This window comes from Notechis scutatus, chromosome 2, assembly GCF_049901735.1.
Source record: "Notechis scutatus isolate UNSWTSFEM ecotype Mainland chromosome 2, rNotScu1.2, whole genome shotgun sequence".
Taxonomy (NCBI): domain Eukaryota; kingdom Metazoa; phylum Chordata; class Lepidosauria; order Squamata; family Elapidae; genus Notechis; species Notechis scutatus.
Genome location: NC_142010.1, coordinates 144539581 through 144564017, shown reverse-complemented (window position 1 = coordinate 144564017; position 24437 = coordinate 144539581). Strand labels below are relative to the sequence as shown.

General features: G+C 39.0%; 1 protein-coding gene across 1 annotated transcript in view; it reads left to right on the top strand.

The window, feature by feature from the left end:
• The window catches only part of LRP1 (LDL receptor related protein 1), a 321609-nt gene that overhangs the window by 29048 nt on the left and 268124 nt on the right, over positions 1-24437 (top strand). The window contains exon 2 of the mRNA XM_026673900.2: positions 8115-8240. Within this exon, the coding sequence (XP_026529685.1) occupies positions 8115-8240 (126 nt within the window). The remainder of the gene's footprint in view (positions 1-8114; positions 8241-24437) is intronic.

The following is a 24437-nucleotide window of genomic DNA, read 5'->3' as shown; positions in this document are numbered from 1 at the left end:
TATTTGAGTTTCAACTTCAGGATCTGGCCTTCTAAAGAGCAGTCAGGGTTGATCTCTAGGACTGACTGGTTTGATCGCTTTGCAATCCAAGGGACTCCAGGAGTCTTCTCCAGCACCATAGTTCAAAGGCCTCAATTCCTCAATTCTTTGGCACTCAACCTTTCTTATGGACCAACTTTCACAGCTATACATCGCAACTGGGAAAACCAGTAAAGAAGTAGAGGAGAGTTTACCAGGTAAAGCCAGCTCAAGTGAAGTTTTCCTTCTCATGTTGTAGGAAGTTTCTGCCCTTATCAAAATATTACTATTTTTTACTATTATAATATTAGGTGATCCCATTTTGGAAACTAGAGATAAACAAAAAGGTCATCAAGATTATTTCCAGGTGTGGGGTTTTTTGGGGTTAACAAAGAAGTCCCAAGGAAGAACAGATGAGCCATTGACAAGCTGATTTACTCTGAACAAAAAGGAAGGACTAAGGTGAGTTCTTGGCTCTGAAAACATTGCCTTATGCAGATCTCTTCTTTCTACCTTTTGCATTTGTTTTGTTTTGTTTGAAACAGGATCCAGCAATCAACAATACATATGGAAAGAATTAAGAAGGCACATCTGCACAATTTAAGCTTGGAAGGATCACAAGATCCTTTTAAATATCACTTTTATTTTCTACTGCTATTAAAATTGTTGTATGAATCTGTCATGAAGGATAGGAGCCATGGTAGTGCAATGGTTAGAATGCAGTATTGCAGGCTAATTCTGCTGACTGCTGGCTGCCAGCAGTTTGAATCTCAATGGTTGACTCAGCCTTCCATCCTTCCAAGATTGGTAAAATGAAGATCCAGATTATTGGGGGCAATAGGCTGACAAACCGCTTAGAGAGGGCTGTAAAGCACTATGAAGTGGTATATAAGCCTAAGTGCTATTGCTATTGCTATTTTTGGAGGCACCCAGATTTTCTTTAAACTGATATTCCCTACCCCCAAGTATCCTTGCCAAACTCTAGTGCTTAGGGTCAACAGTTTGGCTGTAAAAAGGACATGTTCACTGCAGCTGCCATTTTTAATATTTTGTCTTGATCACAAGATTAACTTTGCATGAACCTTGAACCAAAATTGAACCAAATCGAAGGTATAATTAAGAGAGAGAAAGCAAAACATGTATCAATTATGCTTGTACAATAGGACCTTAGTTAAGGCTTGACAATACTGGAAAATGCCATACGTCGCCATTGAAAAAATGTGCTTCTAACAACATTTTCCTTTTTTATGGCCTACTAGAAAAGAACTCTTTAGGAATCTTCAGTCTAGTCCGCTTTCTTAATTCCAATGCAGAAATTGTTCCCCGAGAAGTGGCGTAGACATGAGATTGGCCATGTAAATAATGAGGTTGGATAATGGATTCAAACAGCAGCTTATTGTGTCTTGCTGAACATTTAAACAAAACCATCTTTCTGCCTTTCCTCCCTTAATGGCAATGCCAAGAACATTGTAATGTTCTACCTGTTAGCAATTTCCTCTTGATTAGTAGCATCTAATGAAGCTGCTCTGTTTGTCTAGAGGAGTAAAAAGAACGATAGGGACTGACTGATTTTTTGCTTCTGTTGTGACTTGCAGATTAAGGTTTCAGTTTTTCAGTTGAAAAAAGCTCTTTTTGGTGATGAGCTATTCTGCAAAAGTCATACAGAGGAGATTGTGTTAGGTAATGTTTTGCCTAACCATAGCTTGTTGAATAAGCTATAGTTCCTCCTCACCCAATATTAGGCTCTGAGCATGATATAGGGACTAGGTTTGTACAATTCTAAGTCAAAACCAGAGATACAGCATTTTATTATGTGTGCATAATGTTGTTATAATCAAAAGCATTGCTGGTGTTTCTCTTATTAGAACTACGAAAGAATCAGGATGCAGATAGATCTGATTAATGGCACACAAAACCTAGGTCAGATTTGAATTGTAGTATCCACAATTCTTAATTAGCAGTGCTGGAGCAGTGCTTATAGACCTGATATATCTGTAGGACATCCAGTGAGTCTCAGTAGGGAATCAAAAAAGTGAAGAAGACTCTCACAACTGATGCCCTCAGCCTTTTTCTTTGTGTGAGAAAGCTAATTTGGCCTAGTAAACTTGGCAAGTTTAAGACTTGTGGATTTCAACTCCCAGAATTCCTGAATTAACATGACTGGAGAAGGAATTCTGGGAGTTGGTTCACAAGTCTTAAAAGTTGTCAAGTTTGAAGACCCCTGGTTTAGTATATAGTTAAGGCATCAAGCAAGAAACTTTCTAGTCCCACTTTAGGCACCAAGCCAGCTGGCTGACTTTGGGCCAGTCACATTCTCTCAGTCCTAGGAAGAAGGTAATGGCAAACTACTTTAAAAAAAAAACACCTCGCTGAGAAAACCGGAAGGACTAGTTCAAGTGGTTTCCAGGAGTCAACACTGACACAAAGACACCTAAAAAGATGAATGTATACAGGGGTAGGGCTTCTATTACGTAGCTGTGACCACTATCTATAGAATGTTGATGGCACCAGATTTGGGAAGGTTAGGATTAGTCCCAAATTGGTGCCCTCCAACATCCCTCATCATTGGCCCCTTTGCCCGGGGTTATTGGAAATTAGGTTTTTATTACTTCCCCCTTGATATAGCTGATATGATATATTGTAGGTTGTACAGAGTCCGGATAAGAAGATTAGTATAGGTATTTGTGTAGATGTGCTAATGGGAGGCCACCACTTCTTAAAGCAAGAGGGTTTGTTAGAGTTGTTTTGCTGAACCCTGAAATCTCTGGGGCATTTCTAATTAGCCCAGATTTTTCAGCTACATTGCTTGAGATAACTGGCATATTAACAGATCAACAGACATACTTACAGGATTCTTGTTGCTTTCCTGGGTAGCCTGTCAGGTTTGATGGTCAAGTGCTCTGATAATAGCTATATAGTGTATGGCAACAGATGAATTATGTTGGGCTCTGAGTGGTGGAAAACATGGTCTCTGAAGTGAGATTACATTTTCCAGTACAAAGAGCCACACATGCCTCATCCCCTTAAGAGCTCTCAGCCAGGGATATGGACTTTTAGTTGTGTGGTAGCTTTTTTCAGAAAGGTAAAAAGTCACTTTGGAGAGTAGAAGAGGGAGAGGGAGGAAAAGGAGATCATAAGAACTTTATAGCATGATAAATGTGCTTATAAATTCAGTATAAAATAAGAGGAACCTGCTTTTATACTCTCTGGCAGAAATAGTAGATACGGGTATGCATAAACATGACCTGTCTATAAAATTCTGTGCGTTATGTGCTTTGGAGGGGGAAAACCGTGTGACTTTGGATTCCTGAAAATAAAGATTTTTTTTTTAAAGCCCATGTCACTCTCTCTTGTCCCATTTTAACTCTCTGGTCCTTGCGATTGAAACTCTTTACTTTGGGAACAATGCCCATTGGTTCTCCCAGTATATCATACACACTCAATTTCTTTCGTTTCATTTTATTTCTTGCATTGTTTGGAAAAGGAAGTATTTGTTTTAAATTGCTTCCTGAAATGATGGCTACTGCAAAGATTCCAGCTGCAGGATGTGTGAAAAGCTTCCTTCGGAAGGGCGGCCGTGCGGCCGTTACAGTTTAGCAGCTGATTTACCAGTAAAGCGCTGATTTACCTCTGTGATAGCTTATAGTTTCTTCTGACCTGCTTAAGAACCCCCCCACTTTTTTTTTCCGTTTGAGGATCATCGTCCAGAACCATGGTGGCGAACCTATGGCATGCAAAGCCCTCTCTGTGGGCATGCGCGCCATTTCCCCAGTTCAGCTCTACCGTGCATGCGTGCATGCCTCCCGCCGGCCAGTTAGCTTTTGGGTCTCTGCCGCACATGCGCGGGGCTGGGGCACATGCGTGGGGGGTGAGGAGCATGCATGGGGGGTGAGGAGCATGTGTGAGGGGTGTATGTGTGAGGGTGCAGGGCGTGCATGTATGGGGGGCACATCTTGCATTTTGGGTATGTATGTATGTGCGCGCGCCCACACTTTGGGCACTCGGGGCCCAAAAAGATCGCCATCACTGGTCTAGAACCATTGAGCTGTGAGTTCAGCTCTGCAGTGGCCCCAAAACATGTGGAAGGCTTCATTATGCCAAGTGCATGGGAATTAGTCTGAAATAATTTTTAATTGCTTAGGTGAACCTAAATCTGTTCATTTCCTTTGGATAAAAAGGGACTTTAAAAACCGCTTTTCCTAGTATTGTGCCAGTATGTGATGAATCCTGTCTCCCTGCAGTCGGAAAATCCTTTTTATGACTTCCTCTGTCATGTCTAGATTGGCTTATGAGCTTGATTAATTGGTCTGGAACAATGCTGGGTGTTTTCTACATGTTGGAGGAGTTATACAACTGGAAATCTATAGGATTCCTTAAGATAGGGACATATACAATCGTTTTAGCCTTGGTGGCGCAGTGGTTAGAATGCAGTACTGCAGTTCAGTAGTTCAAATCTCACCAGGCTCAAGGTTGACTCAACCTTCTATACTTCCGTGGTTGATAAAATGAGGACCCAGATTGTTGGGGACAAGATGTTGACTCTTTAAACAACTTGGAGAGGACTGTTAAGCAATCTGAAGCGGAATATAAGTCTAAGTGCTATTGCTATTTACCTTGGCTTGGTTCCCACAAACTATGCAGTGTGGTTTGTTTGTTTGGGGCTTAGCCCTCCCTTAGTGTATTGTGAGAAACTAATCATAGTCCACAGATTGTAGTTACATAGTTTAAGCATCACAAATGCAAAGACTGTGAAACCCAACCTCTGAATCGGATCATTGTCTTTTTGACTGGCTGTAGTTCTGCATGATTTCATATAGGGATTGGATAGTGGATATTAGGATTTGGACTTTCTGCATGTAAAGAATGTGCTATTCCTCTGAACTAGCATTCTGCTTTTAATTATAGTTTATACTAAGTAAAACATTCACCAGTTCTTCTGCTCCATTCAACAACTACTTGAGTCACTTGTGACACAGTAATTATCCATTTATATCTCTATGCTCCATTTCAGTCAAACTCCTGAGTCATGCTTTATAGTGCTATGATTTCTGCGTAGCTATAGGAAGCAGCAAATAAGTATGTAATCTTTGGACCCCATTTCTTCTAACTAATTTAAAACAAAAAAACAAAAAAAGTTTTCCTCAACCAGGCAGTAAGATAGTACAAAGTTTTGGATTTGGCTGTTGAATGTCCAGATTCAAGTGCCCACTTAAATATAGAGATTGTTCAGTAATTTTGAGTCAGTTACTGTCTCTTAGTTCAGCTTAAATGAGAGAATAACATAAGGGAGACATTTTCCCCTTCCTGAGGAAAGGCATGATATAAATGCAATAACTAAACTCCCAGAGTTTTTAATCAGTATATATGATGGTACTTTTAACCTCCCCTTCATTTATCCTTTCCAAAGATAATTTTTGGACAGTGATAACCAATCTGATAACCTCTGCTTGTTTCCCCAAATATTCTTTGCCATCAGCTATCCTGGCTGGGACGGAGGAGTTCCAAAACATCTGGAAGGCATTAGGTTGTGTTAGACTGTCTGTTTTAAATAGTTTCTTTAAAATGGAAGCCGAGTCCTTTATGATCACACCGATTCCTGCCTAGAGCTTTCAATTGCCTGCATGCAAACCCACCGCTTGAAATTTATAATAGAAAATCAATGCTAACTTTAAAAACGCCATAAACAAACTCTTTAAGCACTACACTCAAATTCGTCTCATTCTGTTTTAGGGAAGCAGGTAATTGGTCTCCTAGCAGAATGGCTCTGGTGTGAATGCCAAGATGAATAGGGTAATGTCTGACTTTTTGTGTTCCAGACCAGACATAACCAGATCTCTATTTAATCATTGCTTTACCAGTTCTGAATGGATGGGATGTTTCATGGTGCCAAATGACACACACTGTCTCTCTTGCTCTGTTTTTTAATAGAAGCTAAATGGGTTTCTGGAACAAAATTGAAGTTTCTTCCCTCCCCTCCCCTCATGCATCATTTTTGTTTATGGAACAGCTTTTTGGTTTGCTCATGTTTTCTTTCAGCTGGCTGGTTGGTTTTTTGCTTTTTTTTTTGTTTCTTTGGATTGGGATGTGTTAAAAGCATCTTGTAAGTTAGTTTTACTGGTCAGTTTTGTTAAAAAAAGTAAATATTGCATAAGTGAAAAGTTAAAGGGTAAATGCTTTATTAAGAAAGGAAGGGCAAAATTTTTGCGAGCTAAGAATGAGATAGCAGCATGTTCTGCCATAATTGTGAGGATCCAGGCATCAGTAGTAACCAATCATAATGGGCCTATAGTATTTGGTGAAGATGTAGAAAAGCTTGGGGGAAAGTAAAAAAGATCAGGGAAAAAAAAGTAATAATGAACAGGAAAAAGAGAGAGAGATCTGATTCAAACAGCAAAAGAGATAACAAGGTTGAACCTCAATTTTCTGCATTCTCTCCTATGAAACTATCTTATGCACGTAATCCTTGTCTTGCAACCAGTCATTTAATGATCATTTAACAATGGCTCGGAAAGGTTTTTATATGGCCCATAAAACATTTCTGGCCATTGTAAAATGTCTCATTATCACCATTCCGTGATTAAGTGATTGCATTTCAGGTGCTTGCAGGTCTGTGGTTTGCGAAGTGCCCTGTGATCATGTGATCGCCATTTGCAATCTTCTCTGCCGACTTCCCCAGAAAGGCAGTGAAGATTGTAAGCAGAGGGGACCAAGAGGAGCTCCCCACTTAGCCATTTGCAGGAACCTTGACTGGTTCTAAGGCCAACCCATGAGCATGAAGCTGCTGCAGTCTTGGATACCTTAGGCCTGTTCCCCACCCAGCCCTCAGCTGGTTCCAGGGTCTATTGGCACTCAACTTTCTGCAGCTTGACACAGTATGGCTTTTCTATAGAGGCCTTCTTGTGCCCTTCTGAAGCAGATGCTATTTTTGTGATCCTTAAAGCCTCCTTTAAAAGGAGCTTCCTAAAGAACTATTGTACAGGGGAGTAGGTCTGCTGTGTACTTGATAGCTGTGCATGGGAGAAAATATTGATAGGAATGGTTAGTTATGAAAGAATGAGGAATGCATATCTTCTAAAATGAAAGGATTAGGAGCAGACTGGCTGCTTTTTCCTGTAGTTACTTATGTGCAAGTATGTGGCATGTAATTTGCAGGACTTGTTTTTAGGTCAACATCTTAATCATAGTTTATTCAACCCAGTTTTGCATAAACTGATCCAATGGGCTGTGTTAGTACAATGCATTAGGCAATAATACTATTGGCCTGATTGTTATTGAGATTAATATGCCATCACAGCCAATATAGAGTCGCTTTTGGTGAGTTGAACGGCTATATTAGTTTGAGAAGAAAGAAACAAATGTATGGAGTCACATGTATGTGCACAATTCTCATTTTCTCTCCCCCACCAGTCACAGTGATTGAAATTGGTGTGTTTGGCAACCAGTTTTCTTTTACAACTAGTTGCGGCATCTTGTGGCATGGGATTGCAATTGGTGACCTTTTTGGCTGATTTCCTGAAAAATAAGATTCATCAGTGAGTTGGATTTGGTTAACAATTATAGTGATTTTCTTAGTGACTGCTGTAAAAATTGCCATATAACTTGGTCCAACTCAACTTATAGCCGCAATGACAACTACAGAAATGCTGGTCCCAATTGTATTCCTAAATCAAGGATTAACCTGTACACACATGTCTATTTGGTTCCGAGTGTTTTAATTATTCTTCATGGCAAATAATTCCTCGAAGCAAACAAAGTGCTACTTCTTTAACTTCATGCTTATTTATTCTCATTGGTGTAATCAAAACCGAAAGCTCCTCTGTGTACAATACGTAACCCTGAGAAGTTTGGAAAAAAGTTACTTACCCTCTTAAAAATGCAATATCCTATGATGCCCTTCTGTCTCATTTTCATTGCTGTTTCTCTCAATGATGTTATATTATTCCATATCCCTGACAAACTTCAGCTTTATTGAAACAATTTTTTTTAACCAAACATTTTTTTTAATGAGGGGAGGAAAAAAAAGGTGGGAAGTATTTAAAAGGGATTTGGGGAAAAAGTACCAGGAGAAAAAAAAAATGACCCTATTATTTCTTCAGTAGAAGACTCAATCAAAGTGAAACCTCCCAATTCCCCTCGTGCGGAGTGGGTGCTGCAGCCTAGACCTACACCGCCCAAAGGGAGAGACCCGAACGTTTGGAACCGGCTGAAGGACCAGTATTTTGGTAGGAAAAAAACCCAACATTTTTTTTCACAGATGGCCAGTTATTGTCAAAAGAGCGGGATGGCTGCCAATTGTATTCTCTTTCTGTCTCTCGTCTCTCACTTCGGTGGTAGATGATCCATGATGCACAAGGCTGCCTTTCTGTGTTGCTCTTTTGGTGAGGGTAAGGGGGGGGGCTTTTACTTGACTTTGCTGCATGCCGGGGGTGGTGATAGGGATATTGAGAATGCCATTGTCTGTTACTCTTCCCAATTGCTTGGTGGTTATACAGGGCGATAGCCTTGATTCTTCTTTCTTTCCCCTTTGTGTGAGCTGATTATTATAGGACTGTGTTCGGCATCAGCCTCCTAGTGAATGTGATTTAGAATAGGGACCATGTTGAACTGCAAAGACAACATTAAATTAAAAAACAAACAAACAGGCTTAACTCCCAGGCATCTGGTTGCTTCCCTGACTCACTGAAACGATCCCATGGCATAAGACTTAAAAAGATGCTACAAGGTGTGAGTTGGTTGCCAAAATGTGGGTGACCACTGGAAAGCCACAAAGAAAGCACTCTGCCTCTTCGATGCCCTTTTAAAATGTGTTAGGATTAAGACTGCCACACTCTAGAACGCCTCTGAATGGGTTTATTATATTCTAAAAGGATAATAATTATAATAAAAAAGCAGTAATAGAAGAAACTATGAATGTCTGGACAAAACAAATTACACAAGGGACACCAAGGAACAGCTCAAGAGCAATCCTAATCCACAGCCCGACAAAAGAGCCGGGATTTAAAGACTTCTGGAATCCTATTAGGGTGAAAGCCACATGGGATTTTGGAGGGCGAGAGATGCTAAGACAGAAGCCAGCACTACTGTATAGTGGTCACCTGGAGTTCTGCACCCCAGATTGGATAGGCCTAGCCCGAGACTGATGCCCTGCTTGAAGCTGCAATTTCATTGGCTGAGAGCTTCCCCCTCCTGCCCTTGGAGATGGAGCATTTAGTTGTTGTTTTCCATCAGCTTTGGATGCAAGACACCTCTGTGTGAGAGCTTTATTAATCAAAAATGCCTACCATTTCCTCGCTTTGCTGCTGCCAAAAGCTGCCAGGGTTGGAGCACAGTGGCTGAGCTTTTAAAAAGGCTGAGTCTGGGTTTATTTAGTTTGTAAATGAAAGAGTTGTTTCAAGTTCTAGGGCTTTTTCAGTCTCTCTTTTGGATAGCAGAGCCGAAGATTGAGCAGAGCCAACATTTACAAACATTCTAGGGTATTTTATATCCCTTAAAAAGAAAAGGATTTTTTTTGGCTTCGACCACATTGATTTTTAATAAATGTCTCCCCTGGTTTCATTTACAATCGTCTTCTAATTTCAGTTGTGGTTGTTGGTCTATAATATTATTATATGTAATGTTTCCCTCCGTAATATGAAATGATTTTTTGCAGGTGCCAATGTCCAACTTGATCTCAGATTGCATCTGAATGTTCCCTTTTTCTTAATTTATAGTAATCCAATCTTCCTTTTCCTTGATATTTTCCAGATGTGCTGGAACGAGAACTCCCAAAATTCTCTCACAAGACAAAGCCATGGTCTCTGAGAATTGTGGGAGTTGTAGTCTCAGCAGATTGAAGGTTGAAGAAGGTTAATGGAAAATGTATCAGCCTGGCCTTAGGTTAATAACACTTGAATTTTACTTTCTTTGAAAACAATAGCAACACAATACCGCTGTATTCTGTAAAGACGTGACCTTATTTCAAAAGTCTGCCACTTCAGTTAGTGGGAATAACCTTAGTTTTATTTTATTCAGGAGCTTCAGATAAGCACTTTACATTGCTAATAATTACATGGCTAAATGAGATTGCAGTATCAGAGGAATACCATGAATGGAATTGGATAACTTCAGAGATCTGCTAATTTCTCTCCTCAGCCTTGATAGAGAATTCTCTTAATCTTTATAAAGAAGAGTAGTGGCATCCTGTGAATCGAGAGTCCTTTTATCGTATTTTTGAGAGTGTAAAATATTATTATACACGTCACTCATTATAATTCCCTTTGGGCAAGTTGTAATCAGAGTTGTAATCAACTCTGTTCTCAGTCAGAGGTTGAGTTCAGATATTGGGCAAAGTTATGATGCTCTTTGCTTGGTTGGGATTGATGTATAAATCTGCTACTGTCTTGTAATTGATAAGTTGGGGGGCCTGTTCAGAAAACCAAAGTTACAAATGAATGGTGTAAACTATGAAAGTTACAGTCTCTCTTGCTGTTTGTTTTCAACTCTGGGAAGGAAGAGCAGAGGAAGAATAAGTGACACGATATCCACTGATAAGACTAAGCTGCGTGGTCTAAAACTTTTTAGTTTAGTTTTTATGTAAAACTTAAGATAAAAAAAAATTGTTGATTGGGTTTCTTTTTCTCTACTTGTCCTATGCGTATTAATTATATATATTTATTTTTGTGCCGAGCAGAAAATCTGCAATGAAAATGTTGTTTTGGTGTGAGGTCATATATGAAGAATAAAACTTAAGATTTCCTCTTTTATTTCCCTGAGGAGCAATCTTCTTCTTATTTGTCCATCCGGAAGGCTGTGGAATGGGGAGTTGGCATATCTCTTAACCTCGTTTTGTTTTAGATCAGGGCCGCTGAGCGTGGCCTGTCCTAAAGACTGCTCTGAGTTTCCAGAGCAAACACACTCTGATTTGCTTCAAGCTGTGTAGAGTTGTACAGAGTATTCTGACTTCCACTTGTGCTTGAGCATCACATCTGGTATGAGCTCAAAATGTATGCCCCTAAGCCAGCGCCCATTTTCCTCATGCTTGTAATCATCATTTCCAAGATTACTAAGTTGAAGCCCGCAGATACAAAGGCTGTTCTTTTGCTGTTTTGCATTTTGCAGTCCAATCCTCTCTTCTCCCTCTGCACAACGGAGTCAGAGCCAAGAGATCCACTTCATTTTATTGTGAAGGTTGGATAGTGGATGGGACAAAATCTGATTTAACAATGGCAGCAAATCCCAGCATTATGTAACAGGCCTGGGACGTGTAATCATTTGTCCTTCCTTTCTGTTGTGGGATTTTTCAGTTTGATGGCAGCCTGGTCTTTTGTATCTTGCTAGTCTGTTTACACAGGTTTTTTTTTCCGGCCCCCTAGTTTTACCCTAGGCTCAAGCCCTGGCATTTGAATTGTCTCAATTCTTCTTCAGCTGCTTCATAAGAGTGAGCCTCTCACTGCTTATTCTTGGATAAAGGGAGACCGAAAGGGATGAAGCCTAATATGTAGCAACTTCAAGAATGACTATGAGAGGTTGAGGAGGGTTGTTTTCTTAAACGTTGACATCCAGTTGGATAGATTTGTTGTCAGACTTCCTTTATATTATGGAAAATTCTGCAGATGTTGCCTATTGGGTCTCTGTCTAGTTCAGATGAGCTAAGCCATGGTTTGTTTAGTGGTGGTTTATCATAGCCAGTTCATTTTTCCCACTACGCTATAGCTTCAAAGCTACACTGGCTGATTTTATGCATGACATTAAACTAAAGATGAAGAAACTGCAGCACAACCTAATAGGTTGTGTGATTGACTTTCCTGGTTCTCCCTCTTTCCCTTTTTATTGTGAAGGCTGATAAAGCACTCTAGCCTGATGTGCTGGACTACAGCTCACATTAATTCCCAGCCAGCATGTGCAGTGACCATGGTTCCTGGGAATTAGGGGTGTGGTATTTTGAAACATCTGGGAGGCATTATGTAGGGAAGGAGTCTTCAGGAGTAGTTTTCTGTTGCACTGACTCCCTTCTCTTGAGATATAACTAGCTACACAGGGACCAGCTTTCCTGTCCAACTCTGTTCTGTCCTCCACAACTTTTTCATTATTGCTTTGGTAGGATTTATTATTACTGCTTTAAACAGTTTATATTGTGGTACTGCCTGGAGATCTCAGTCCAAGATGTGTTGGGAATCGTATCAATATCAGATAAATTACAGCCCGTTGCCACCAGCTGAACAGTTTTTGGAAATTACAATGGCATTCTTCGGTATAAGAGACAATTTCTTTTCTTACTCACCTTTCTCTCTTCTCCTGAGTAGAATAAATCTAGTTTAGTCTTTTGTGTTCTGCTGCATATTTTACAGCACCGTCTATTTTCCCCACGTGATCAGTTTGAGCTTTCTGTATGATATTTGCTCTTGCTGGTTGGCGCAGAGCCAGCAGGCATAATGAAATTCCTAATACTTCTGGCATAATTTTTTTTCCTCAGTTGTTTTTTTTTAAAAAAAATTGAAGGAGCACATCAGAGAGGTGATGACTTAGCCTGATGCAAAGAAGAAATGCTATTTACACAGCTCAGCAGGACTGGATGCTGAGCAGCATGGAACGTAATTTTGATTCCCACGTCAGATTTAACAGAAGTGATACAATAACTTCAATGGCTACTTCCATTGAGGTTATTGAATCACTTGTTAAATCTGACCTTGCCCAGATGGGCTCTCAGATTCCTCTTTCTGTTGAAGAACAGCCCTATGGATCTTGCTCTGCTTTATTGCAATACAGGTAGCCCTCAATTTACAACCACAATTGAGTCCAACATTTCTGTTGCTAAGTGAGACAGTTAAGTGAATTGTGTCCCATTTTAAGACCTTTCTTGCCACAGTTGTTAAGTTAACCACTGCAGTTGTTAAGTTAGTAGCATGGTTGTTAAAAACGGTCATGTCACTTTTTTCAGTGCTGTTGAAACTTTGAACGGTCACTAAATGAACTGTTGTAAGTCGAGGACTACCTGTAGTCTTACAATAAGCCTTGTTAAGGGAAAAACATAGGAGCGAAGGAAATAAAATACCAAAAGCCAAATGGGAAAGCTGTTCAGATTAACTTGACAAGATAAAGCATAATGTAAAATAAACATTATATGAGATTATACCCTATTAGCAATATTAGAATTGTACAGTTCAGTAGTTAGTCTCAGAGAACAATTATTCTGAAGCTGAAATGAAAGGCTTCAAATGTTCACAATAAAGTGACTCTATTGTTTTTGTCTGCCAGTTATCAGTTTTTTCAAGGGAAGGGCTGCCACTAGGGAAATCTCTGAGATCTTCAAATACAGTCATAGTCCTTGACTTATGACCACAATGGAGCCGAAAATGTATGTTGCTAAGTGAGAAATTTGTTAAGTGAGCTTTTCGCATTTTATGATTCTTCTCGCCACATTTTGTTAAGTGGATCACTGCAGTTGTTAAATAAATAACATGGTTGTTAAGTGAATCTGGTTTCCCCATGGACTTTGCTTATCAGAAGGTTGCCAAAAAAAAAAAAAAAAAAGAATAGAATTCAATTCTTTTATTGGCCAAGTGTGATTGGGCACACAAGGAATTTGTCTTGGTGCAAATGATCTCAATGTACGTCGAAGGAAAGATACATTCGTCAAGAGTCAAGAATCATAAGGTATAATATTAACTTAATGATAGCCATAGGGTACAACAAGCAATTGAATCATACTAGGAAACAGTCAATATAAATCGTAAGGATAGAAGCAACAAAGTTACAGTCATACAGTTATAAGTGGGAGGGGATGGGTGATAAGGAGTGATGAGATGAATAGTAATAGTAGTGCAGACTTTGTAATAGTTGAACAGTATTGAGGGAATTATTTGTTTAGTAAAGTGATGGCTTTCAGGAAAAAAAACGTTCTTGTCTCTAGTTGTTCTGGTGTGCAGTGCTCTATAGCGTCGTTTTGAGGGAAGGAGTTGAAACAGTTTATGTCCGGGGATCACATGACCCCAGGGCACTGCAACCATCATAAATGTGAGTCAGTTGTCAAGCATCTGACTTTTGATCATGTGACCATAGGGTTGCAGCAACAATCATAAGTGTGAAAAATGGTCATAGGTTACTTTTTTTTCAATGTTGTTGTAACTTCGAATGGTCACTTACAATATAACTATTGTAAGTGGACTACCTGTAGAGTGAGAAAGATCCTTGCCCAAATTCTTGAGGTATGAAGAGGAGGTTATCAATCCGGAAACCACAAAGAAAGTGTGCATTCCCATTACATATATGCAGTTAGGATTAGTAAATCAAAAAGCAACTATGATTTTAAACTGGTCAGAATCCTAAGACAAATCATGGCGTACATCTGTCCGTAATACTAAGCAATAAATAAGCCTGTTTTCTTTCTTTCTCTCTAGAGAGATTTCACTAGGAAGTTTTAAAAGCTACAATATTAAAATAGGAAAAGCTGGAAACAAACACAGATCAGGGTGGATCAGGATGAAACCAGTTGTAGAATTTTCGAGAAATGGAAAAAAATAGATTTAAAAAGAGAGCTAGTTTAGTGTAGTGGTTAAGGTACCAAGATAAAAACTGGGAGACCATGAATACTAATCCTGCTTTAGGCATGGAAACCAGCTGAGTGATCTGGGGACAGACAGTTTCTCAAACCACTTCTGAAAATATTGTCAAATTTGCTAGGAGTCAAAACTAAACGGAAGCTGCCACCATTCCAAAAAATAAAGAATGATAAGAACAGTTCTTCAGCTTCCTTGAGGAGCATGTGGAAACCTTGAGGACAATCTGGAGGACTGAATGATTTTGTGGTGAGATGGGTGCAACTGAGTAACAGAGAGTCAGAAAACATACATGTGGAAGATAAGGCAATTTTATCAGGACTTCCATTCTCTCGTAGAGCAGTATCCTTTGGAGGCTACATTACAGAATTTCTCCTCCATCTTCCTCCATGCTAGTAACTTTTTGAAGGAAGAATGGAATAGTTTTGATTCAGAAATAACACTAGCACAATAAACCCAAGCCTTGCTTATGAGCTCTTTCCTTCCGGACAGCATAGAAGAGTCTTATACCCAAAGTATAAATGCTTAATCATTAGCAGAGTCTTCTTTTGAAGCAGCTTTGACGAAGTATTCTTAACATAGTTATTTCTGAAGGAATAATCATGGTTCCTGTTTCCTAAACAATATTTCTCTGATGTCCAAAAAAGAAACTAGTTTGATTCCTTCAGTCCAAAATATGATATTGCAATGTGTGTATACAGTCTACACAGGTGATATAATAGGAAGCTGGGGTGACATTTAAAAACAAAACAGTAAATATGGTATTAAGAGGGGTTAGAGTACATTTACATGCAGCAAGACTAAGACATCTGAACTTCTTTGTCTGGGAGTTCTGCTATTTGTAGTTTGAACCTTGGGGAATGTATATCTATCAATATCTTCTTTTCTGATCATTGTTCGGTAATGCCATTTCAAACTCCTAAGTTAATTATGTTTAGTAACTGACCTGGTTTATTTGTTTTGAAAAAATCATTTATGCTGTGGACGACATTATGTTTGAAGACAATAATGTTAGGTTGAAATACTGCACTGTTCCCCATTTTATATGGAAAGTTGGACTAATTGTTGAACTAGGTGGCTTCATGATGCAGAAATGGTGGCTGTATTTATTTAAGCTTTTAACAGATGTTTAGAAAGTTAATGAAGCATAGTACAAAGGAAGAAAAAAAGCTGTAAAATAAAAAACACTATAGAAATATTTTTAGTGATGCCTTCTTCCCTTCCATTTCTTTCCCAACTGCTAAATTAAATATTTGTACTTTATATGTTGAATAATGAGGGTTATTGCCAAATTTCATCAATTATTTGTGATTTGTCTCTTAACTCTTTTCCTAAGCATATTCCAAATACCTAAGATTGCTTTAAATTTCTTGAAGAACTTCACTTACGTTAAGTACTGTAGTAGAACAACAATGAATATGTTATATACTCAGTTATCTCCAGTAGTAAAATTTATTGTAGATAACACATGAATATTTGTTTCTTTATCTCTCGTTTCTTGGAATTTGAGGCCTCATTTTCATAGGAATAATAGATATTGTGGAACATTATAGAACTGAATAAACAGCTCATTTTGGGGTCATATGAAGTTTTAGATGTGTAGGCTCAGTTTTTTAAGGTTGCTTCTTCATATTTTTTCCAGATGCTGAACCATCAAAAAAATATTGCACAGCAGACTCATAGTTAACATTTTTCATGGCTCTTTCACTAATAGATATAAGTGCTCCAACCATTTCCCCCACACCAAGTTTTCTACCCCTATTTTGTGAAAGTAACAGAACAAGTTACTTGGATAGTTTTTTATAGGCTTTGGCATCCAGTAGAAACTATGACATCATCATGCAAATGATGCAAGTGATATAATTTGTATCACCAGGTCATAATGGTATGCAATTAGTGTCATTTGCATAAAGATATCATAAGGCACATGACATTATTTGTACATGCCCTGCAGTTGAACATGTCGAGAAGCCATGGTTGTACAGTGGTTAGAATGCAGTATTGCAGTAAGACTGCCTACAGCTAGGAGTTTAATCCTGACTGGCTCAAGATTGACCCAGCCTTCCATCTTTCCAAGGTTAGTAAAATGAGAACTCATATTGTTAGGGGAACTATGCTGACATTTGTAAACTGCTCAGAGAGTGCTGTAAAACACTGGAGCGGTATATAAATCTTAAGTACTATTGCTATGTATATTTATTATTTTTAATTTCTATGGCCACCCACTCATCCCTGGATGGCTTACAGAAGGATTGAAAGAGTCAAGAAACACAACAATAAAGTCAAGAAACACAACAATAAAAATCATGCATGGAGAAGAAAAAACATACGCAACTTTTAACATGTTGACCCAGTGCATATGATAAGAGCCAAAGGCAGGTTTGACAAAGATGGCATGTCTTCTGGGTTCTATGACATAACATTCTTTTGTGATGGATTTCAGAACTTTCGTACCTTGTCCGAACTTATAAAACAGCCACAGACAAATGCTATCTCTTCTGTAGTCTAGCATCTCCTATTCTTTTGTTCTCCTCAAGTGTTGAATTTTTAAATCCCATACATTTCCAGCTAAGTGGTGATTCCAGGAGGTGGTGTTCTTATTTATTTAGAGCAGTATGATTTCCACACTAGTCAGAAAAGACAAGAAAACAAAGCTAAGAAGAAAACAACAAAAACCCCAGAATACCTTGTCTCCAGCAGCCAATTCCCTGATAAACAGGGATTAACACTGGGCAACACAACGAAGCAGAAAATAATCAGGAAGCTACCAAGGAAAAAAACACCCACTGCCATTACTGGCAGGGAATAAACCTTATTTTCTTCCAGCACTGAAGATGTTACCTAGACGGGTAATGAAACAACCAAGCTCAGAGAGTACCAAAAGTCCACAGTTCAACTCTGAGTAATATATATATTTCCTGTTGATAGAAAGTTATAAACATGATTTTTTCAGAGTTTTTAATACACTTCTGAGATACAGTTGACGAACTAACCTTAAAAGTGTCATGTGTAATGTGTCCTGTTGTATAAAATTAGTATGCAGCTTTCACTACATGCCCACATTGTTCAACTATTTGCAAAGTGTGCACTACTATTACTGTTAATCTTCTCACCACTCCTTATCACCCATCCCCGCCCACTTGACTTTCCTAATATGATTTGATTATTGATTGTACCCTATGACTATCATTAAGTGTTGTACGTTATGATTCCTGATTCTTAATGAATGTATCTTTATGTATACTGAGACTATTTACACCAAGACAAATTCCTTGTGTGTCCAATCATACTTGGTCAATAAAGTATTCTATTCTATTCTATTCTATTCTATTCTATTCTATTCTATTCTATTCTATTCTATTCTATTCTATTCTATTCACATGGAATTTGACAAACACTGCACTACAGTATACAATTTATGGAAAACAGATTGAGAAAAGCTGCCATTCCTTGCTATCTGTACATTGCATTATTTGGAAGTTTTTCTGTTCTTTCAGGGCTACAGCTGTCCCTTTCTCACCCCCTGACGCACTAGTGAGGCTGCCATGAAGAGTAGTTTCTGGCTGGAGTAAACAGCCTGTCTGGAGCCATGGGTCTTTTAATCCATGCTTGCTGTAGAGTTGAATGCAGGCTCCCATCTCTCCACCCTACAATTAATTCACTCTGTTCCCATGGGGACAGCATCAGCACCTCTGACTGCATTCTGGAGCCTTGTCCGGTGACTCAGCTGCTGAAAATGAATTGCCTATTAATCCACAACCCTGAAATTGCTTTATTGCATGATGTAGGCATGTCCCTGGAGGAAGTTTAATCTGTGTCTGGACTATGAGCTATAAATAATGGGTGGCTGATGCAGTAAAGTACATCATGTGGGTTTTCTTTTTAACTGCCAGCATTATACATGGCGTCTCCTGTTGCCGCTGTAGAATCCACTGCCCTGTCTCATGAAGTTGAGGAACAAGTGTATATGCTTGGAGGGGAGGGATAGTATGACCCAGGAGGAACTTTTTACCTGGTTTGCATAGTGTATCAAGCCACTCTGGACCTTGCATGCTGCCAAATTCCTCCTCATCCATTGATCCATAGTTAGGGGCTTTGCATTGTCTATAGCTAGAGAGGCCACCGCTTCTGATATATTTCAAATATGGATTTGTGCAAGCTAGAAAATGACAGGAACTCTCTGCTTGGATTATGGGCTTGGTCTAATTTGAGCTGGATACCACATTCAAAAGGTGGTGTAGGACAGAGGATAAGATGCCTAAATGCTTGTTCCCCATTAACCATTCAAAGCAGATGAATATGAGGCAAACACATTTTTTTTTCTTTAGCCCAGTCTCTGTGTTACCCTCTATCGTTAAACACTTTCTTCTCCATATGGAGATGTAATGTTCATACCTCACAGAGGACATAAGTAGATGCACCATCTATGACATCAACTTCCCTCACTTCAGTCAGGTATGGCTCCTCTCAGATCCCTTTCCCTCCAGTATAAAAGCCAAGAGGAGAGGCCTGTCTAGTTCTGTTACATGATGAACTGAACAACAGTGGGCTTCCACAGAAGAGAGATGAAGTGAACTTTGTCCCAGTTGATATTGAATTAGATAAACAAAAGCCCCTTTCTCTTTTGTCTTGGAGCTACTTGGTGGTGCCGAAAGGTTTAGCAGCTTTTTGAGATGTTAAGTTATGCTCCCTTCTCACCATCACTTCATTTGGCATTCCAAACCTAAGCTGAGGCCTTGAAAACTGATGCCAGTGATAAAACCATTGAGCCTTAGCTTGGGTGGGGAAAAAAGGCAGATAAGGATGCATAGGCCCATTTAAGGGATAGTTATTAGTTATCTCTAGTTTATCCTTTAGTTGGCTCATGGGAGAGAAGCAAAAGGATTCTGAGGACTTGAAAACATTCAGCCACAACACAGTTTCCAAAGGACATTTTTATTTTTTCAAAACCAGAATAAAATATATTTATTGTGCTGGAGACCAGAATAACTGTTAATGGGATTCTGATTATATTTCAAAGAATAATTCTGTTACTAAACATTAGAATTAAGATGGACTTCCTCAGAATATGTACATGAAGTATATGAATGTATTTTTCAGAAATATGTTCTTATTAAACAAGTACGTTCTTTTCTTTTCGTATAAGATATTTCTAAAACCAAATATGCATAAGATTGTTCCAAGGTAGACAAACTTAGCTAATTGGAGCCAAAACAAGTAGGGATTGTAGGCTGTAAAGTTTTATTTTTGCCTATCTACTATTCAAAGCACTTTGAAGGTCATTGTAAAGATCAGCCTGCCCTCCATTACTCTGCCAAATTAAAAATAATGGACATTATTGGTGAGTTACTCTTTTTTGCTTTCAGTAGAGCTTCTATATTCAATTTTAGGCTGTTGTTCCAAGGTTTTCTGGCTTGGAACAATCTTATATTTGTTTAAAAGTAAGTATTGATTTCAATAGATGTGCTTTCATATGTAGGAAGTTAGCACCTACCCCTCTCCTAGAAAAATGAAATATTTTGGGAAATATTAAAAAGGCAGAATATTTCCCCTAAAAAGAGTAAAGTAGAAACTCAGAGAAGCAGAAACTCAGCCTCCCCTCCACCTTTGCTAATGGGCCATTTAGGCCTAGGCCAGAGTATTCTACATAATAAAGGGTCTACCCATCTCACCACTTGGCCTGGGAAGATTGTATCAGCCAACACGCAGGTGAAGCCATGTAGTCCAGACAAAGCCTACAAAATTAGCTAAGAGTCCGGGAGTCTGACAGCCAGTGGGATACATTTCTTACACAGGAACAGGAAACACTAAGGTGGGGCCCAACAGAGGTTATATAAGGGTCTCTCAGCATCTTGGTTGTCCCTTCTTGACCTTCTCTTCTCAACTTGAAGTATGTGCTCATCCTTTCTTTTTCACTTTGGAGCTCCAAGCCATGTGGTCCTGCTGTCCACCATTAAACCATCTTTCCAAATAGCCTCCATGTTTCCAGTGTCTCTTTCCCCACTTGGAACTGAACCCAGAAGGATATTTCTTTCAACACATAGAAGTGTGCATAGACATAATTGTATATCAAGCCATTTTAGACTCCCTGTACTTGTATTTTCTTGAACACATTATTGTACTAGGATTTCCATCTTTTCTACGAACTGAAGTTTTCAGTATTGGAGAAGCTTGTCAAATCAGTAATAAACCAGTTACTTGCCATGAATAATGTTATATGTTGGTAGTATTCTGGAAAGGCCACATTTTAAACTAAGAGCCCTCAGACACTTATATTTTATATAGAATTTTTTTTTAAAAAAATTCTATTTATGCCAATCAGGCAGAACTTTTTGTAAAAAAATATCTGATTATTTCTATTGGTTACTTTTAGCCTAGCCTGAATGCTGTAAAAATCTTAGCATTTTCCTGTTACCTATTCAATTAGCTAATGTGCTGTAAAATGGGTGGTCCCCGAAGGGATGCCATTTGGCTTAAAGCATAGCAGCTTGTGTTTGTTGTCTGACTGTGTTTGTCTCCTCCCACCTTCACCCTCTGCATTGTCTCAGCAGCAAAAGCAGTTTCACTGTTTCTCCTTTCATCCTCCATAAGGAGATAAGTTCTGTCTCTGTGCAGTAACTTGTTCAGAATGAGAATTTGCAGCTGGAGACTTAGTCCGTTGCATTGCACACATTTTGATAAAACCATGCTCCTTTTAATATTGTCACTTTATATTGTTAAAACCATGCTCCTTTTAATATTTCACTTTATATTGTTAAAACCATGCTCCTTTTAATATTGTCACTTAATATTGTTCTTATTACAGAGGTTGTGGATCATATATAATTTAATACTCCAACTGAGTCTATCTTAGCTATAGATTCCTGGGAGAAATTATTTAGTTTCATTGGTCCCATGGCTTCATGTCATGACCACTGATTCCTGAGTTATGGCGAAGAGTCTTCAGGATGAAAGTGACAATACTGCTTTTCACTAATATACCCTGTTTCTCCAACAATACGGCCTCCCCCAATAGGAAGTTCCAGCATGTTTTATAGGCATGAAATGAAATTAAGCCATTCCCCCCAAATTAAGGCCTATATTAAAACATGCTGAAATGGGGGAAGGGGGGCTTGCCGTTAGGAAGTACTTTTGTTGCACACCTGGATATGGTGCTGCCTGTATGTGACCCGATATGAAGTGCCCCCCACCAACGCGAGGTCAACATCAAGCTCGCCGCTCCCGCCCACCTAAAGATCTCTTGGGGAGAGAGAGTAAGTCATCCCGAAAAGACGACCTAGCCATTTTTCGGGCTCAAAAAAAAAAAAAAAAAGACCGGCCTTATTATATGAGAAACATGGTAATAGCCTCATAAGTTTTGATTTACTGCAAGGAAATGTCATTCTTTTCCTCAACAACTGGGATTGCATGGCTTGTAATTAAGACATGTCTTTACAGCCCCACCTGCTCTACAAATATAGCAGTCTGGTTTCTTCAAGTGGCTTGTGAGCACACATACATTGGACCACCAGGCAGATCTATTTTAGATACTTTAGTATGGCTAAAGGGTCCTCTTTATTTCTTTAAAGTGGGAAAGTTATAGCATTCTACATCAGCCATAGTGGCTGTAAATATCAATTTTTGTTCAATTCATATTCTGCATTGAAGCAACATGATCTAATTTCCATCATGTTTTGTTAAGTGAGCTATAGATACTAGCAGACTGTGTTGTTGCCTAACCTAAGCTCTACATTTCGGAATGTCTATGGAGATTCTTAGTCATCCAGGTCATGGTTGTCCCAAAGGTGCTTTTTTTAAAAAAGGCAACTGGACTTTCTTTTTGTTGAAGCTTCTTGGATGAGAAGCGAAACATCTTCAAGGAAAACAAAGAAAGTCCACTTGCCTTTTGAGGAAACACTCCCCCCCTCCAAGTACATTATAGAAAAACATCTTGGGTACCTTGCCTAATTCTTTCAATGATCATTGTTAATGCGCATATCGTAGCCATCTCCCACCCTCCCTGACTTTGTGGATGGTTTACTTTGGTTTTGATCCATTGAGTGATGCCTAACTGGGACAAATTGGTGGGAATCCCATGATTATATAATATACGTGTGGGGATGTGGAGAGTCTCCCACCAAAATCCTATTTCCAATAAGCTGCTATGCAGGCACAGATGACTCCTTGAAGGACCATTGGAAATGAACCAACCATGTAAGAAGAATATGGAGGATAAATTTTGTTTACTATTGCCTCTGTTAATTTGAGGTATTTACTTCTGCAGCTGAATATTAGTGTATTAGACAGATTGAAGGCACACTGCTATTAGCTCAAGATCAGTATGGTGGCGTTCTCTGTGGGGCCGATGTTCCAGCTTACTGGTAAATGGTCTTCGCTATGAATTGACAGTGGGATGCCACACGAACACAATTCATTATAGTGGAGAGAGTTGAGTGGTTTGGATTGATGGCATACGATACAGAACCTCTAGCACATGCCTGCCAAGTAATTGATTAAGCGGGCTGTGAATTTAAAAGGTCTTGACATTTAATCCTGGTCTGTCTTTTCCTGCAGGGCAAGGCCCTGAAATTAGTAGTTGAAGCTGTTAACATCACAGCAGCAGGCCTTGCTTATTGGTCTTTGGGAAGAATAAGATAACAGAGCATGGGAACTGATTCAAAGTTTATGAATAAAAATTGGAGCCTACAGAAGCTCTCAGGTTTTATAAGGACTTTTTCTGTCCCCTCCCTCTGCATTGCATATCTCTTTTTAAATCTTACGCAGCTGCGAGTCTGTGCAGCTTTTGGGTTCCTTCTTCTGTTTAGTTACTGCAGTGCAGCAGTTATTTGATTGAACGCTACAGAATTGATGCAGTCTGGATCTTTGCTGTGCAAACAGGAAGTAGTGTACTTAAACGCCTGTAGATTGGCCTCCAGATATCTGGAAGATCATATCTCTTTTCCTATTGAGACTAAAGCCGAGAGCAGATAAAATAAAAACACAATTTTTTAGAAGTTGGGAGAAAGGAGTAGAATTCTGAAGAGAGAAGTATATTCCTTTAGCAAGTCAGAAACAAATATAATAATCTAAAATTAAAAATTAGAGCAGAGGGACATAACTTAACATTCCTAGATCTCCTCACCACCTTTGCTGACCCCTTGACAAATCCTTGTCCCCCCCGCCCCCCAAGGCTGAAACAACAGCCTCTTCCATAGTTCAGTGTAGCAGGATGCATGCGTTTCATTTTGGTTTCTGTTGGCTAAGACCTATGGTTTGCAGGGTATAATTTCTTAACGAGCACATTTTCCCTGTATTTTTAGGGAAAGAAAGATGGGAAGGCGTGTTTTCTGATACATTACTATAACCTGGAAGTGGGAAAGGAACTTTCTGCTTCTGTAAGAAATGCAACATTTCTGACATGCATGAATTTTAAAATGTTTGTTTGAAAATTTCTTTGTAGTTCTATTATTTTCATATGTATATTGTGATTCAAATGAATGTTTACTGTTTATAATAATACACCCAAGGGGAAAAAAAAGTTAAAATCTTAAATGGCTTGTATTATTTACCAGTGGGTAATTAGGTCCAGATAGTTTCTGGAGAGGTTATCAGGTATAGAAAATATTGATTTTGATATTTGATAGATTTAGGGCAGCCCTACCAATCTGAAATCCCCCAGATTTTTTGAACCTCATGGTTATCGTTAGGCAGGAATTCTTGGAGTTAAGCTATATTGTGTCTGGTGGTCACCAAGTTATAAAACACGAAATTAAGGCAAGGAGCGGTAGGAGGGAATTTAAAAATCAAAATGGTCCAGGATCAAATTTTTGAAGGTCTGATTTTAAATGAAATTCAGTGGTCCTTCCCACTTCTTTGAGGAAGTATCATTGGCACACTATTCAGTTT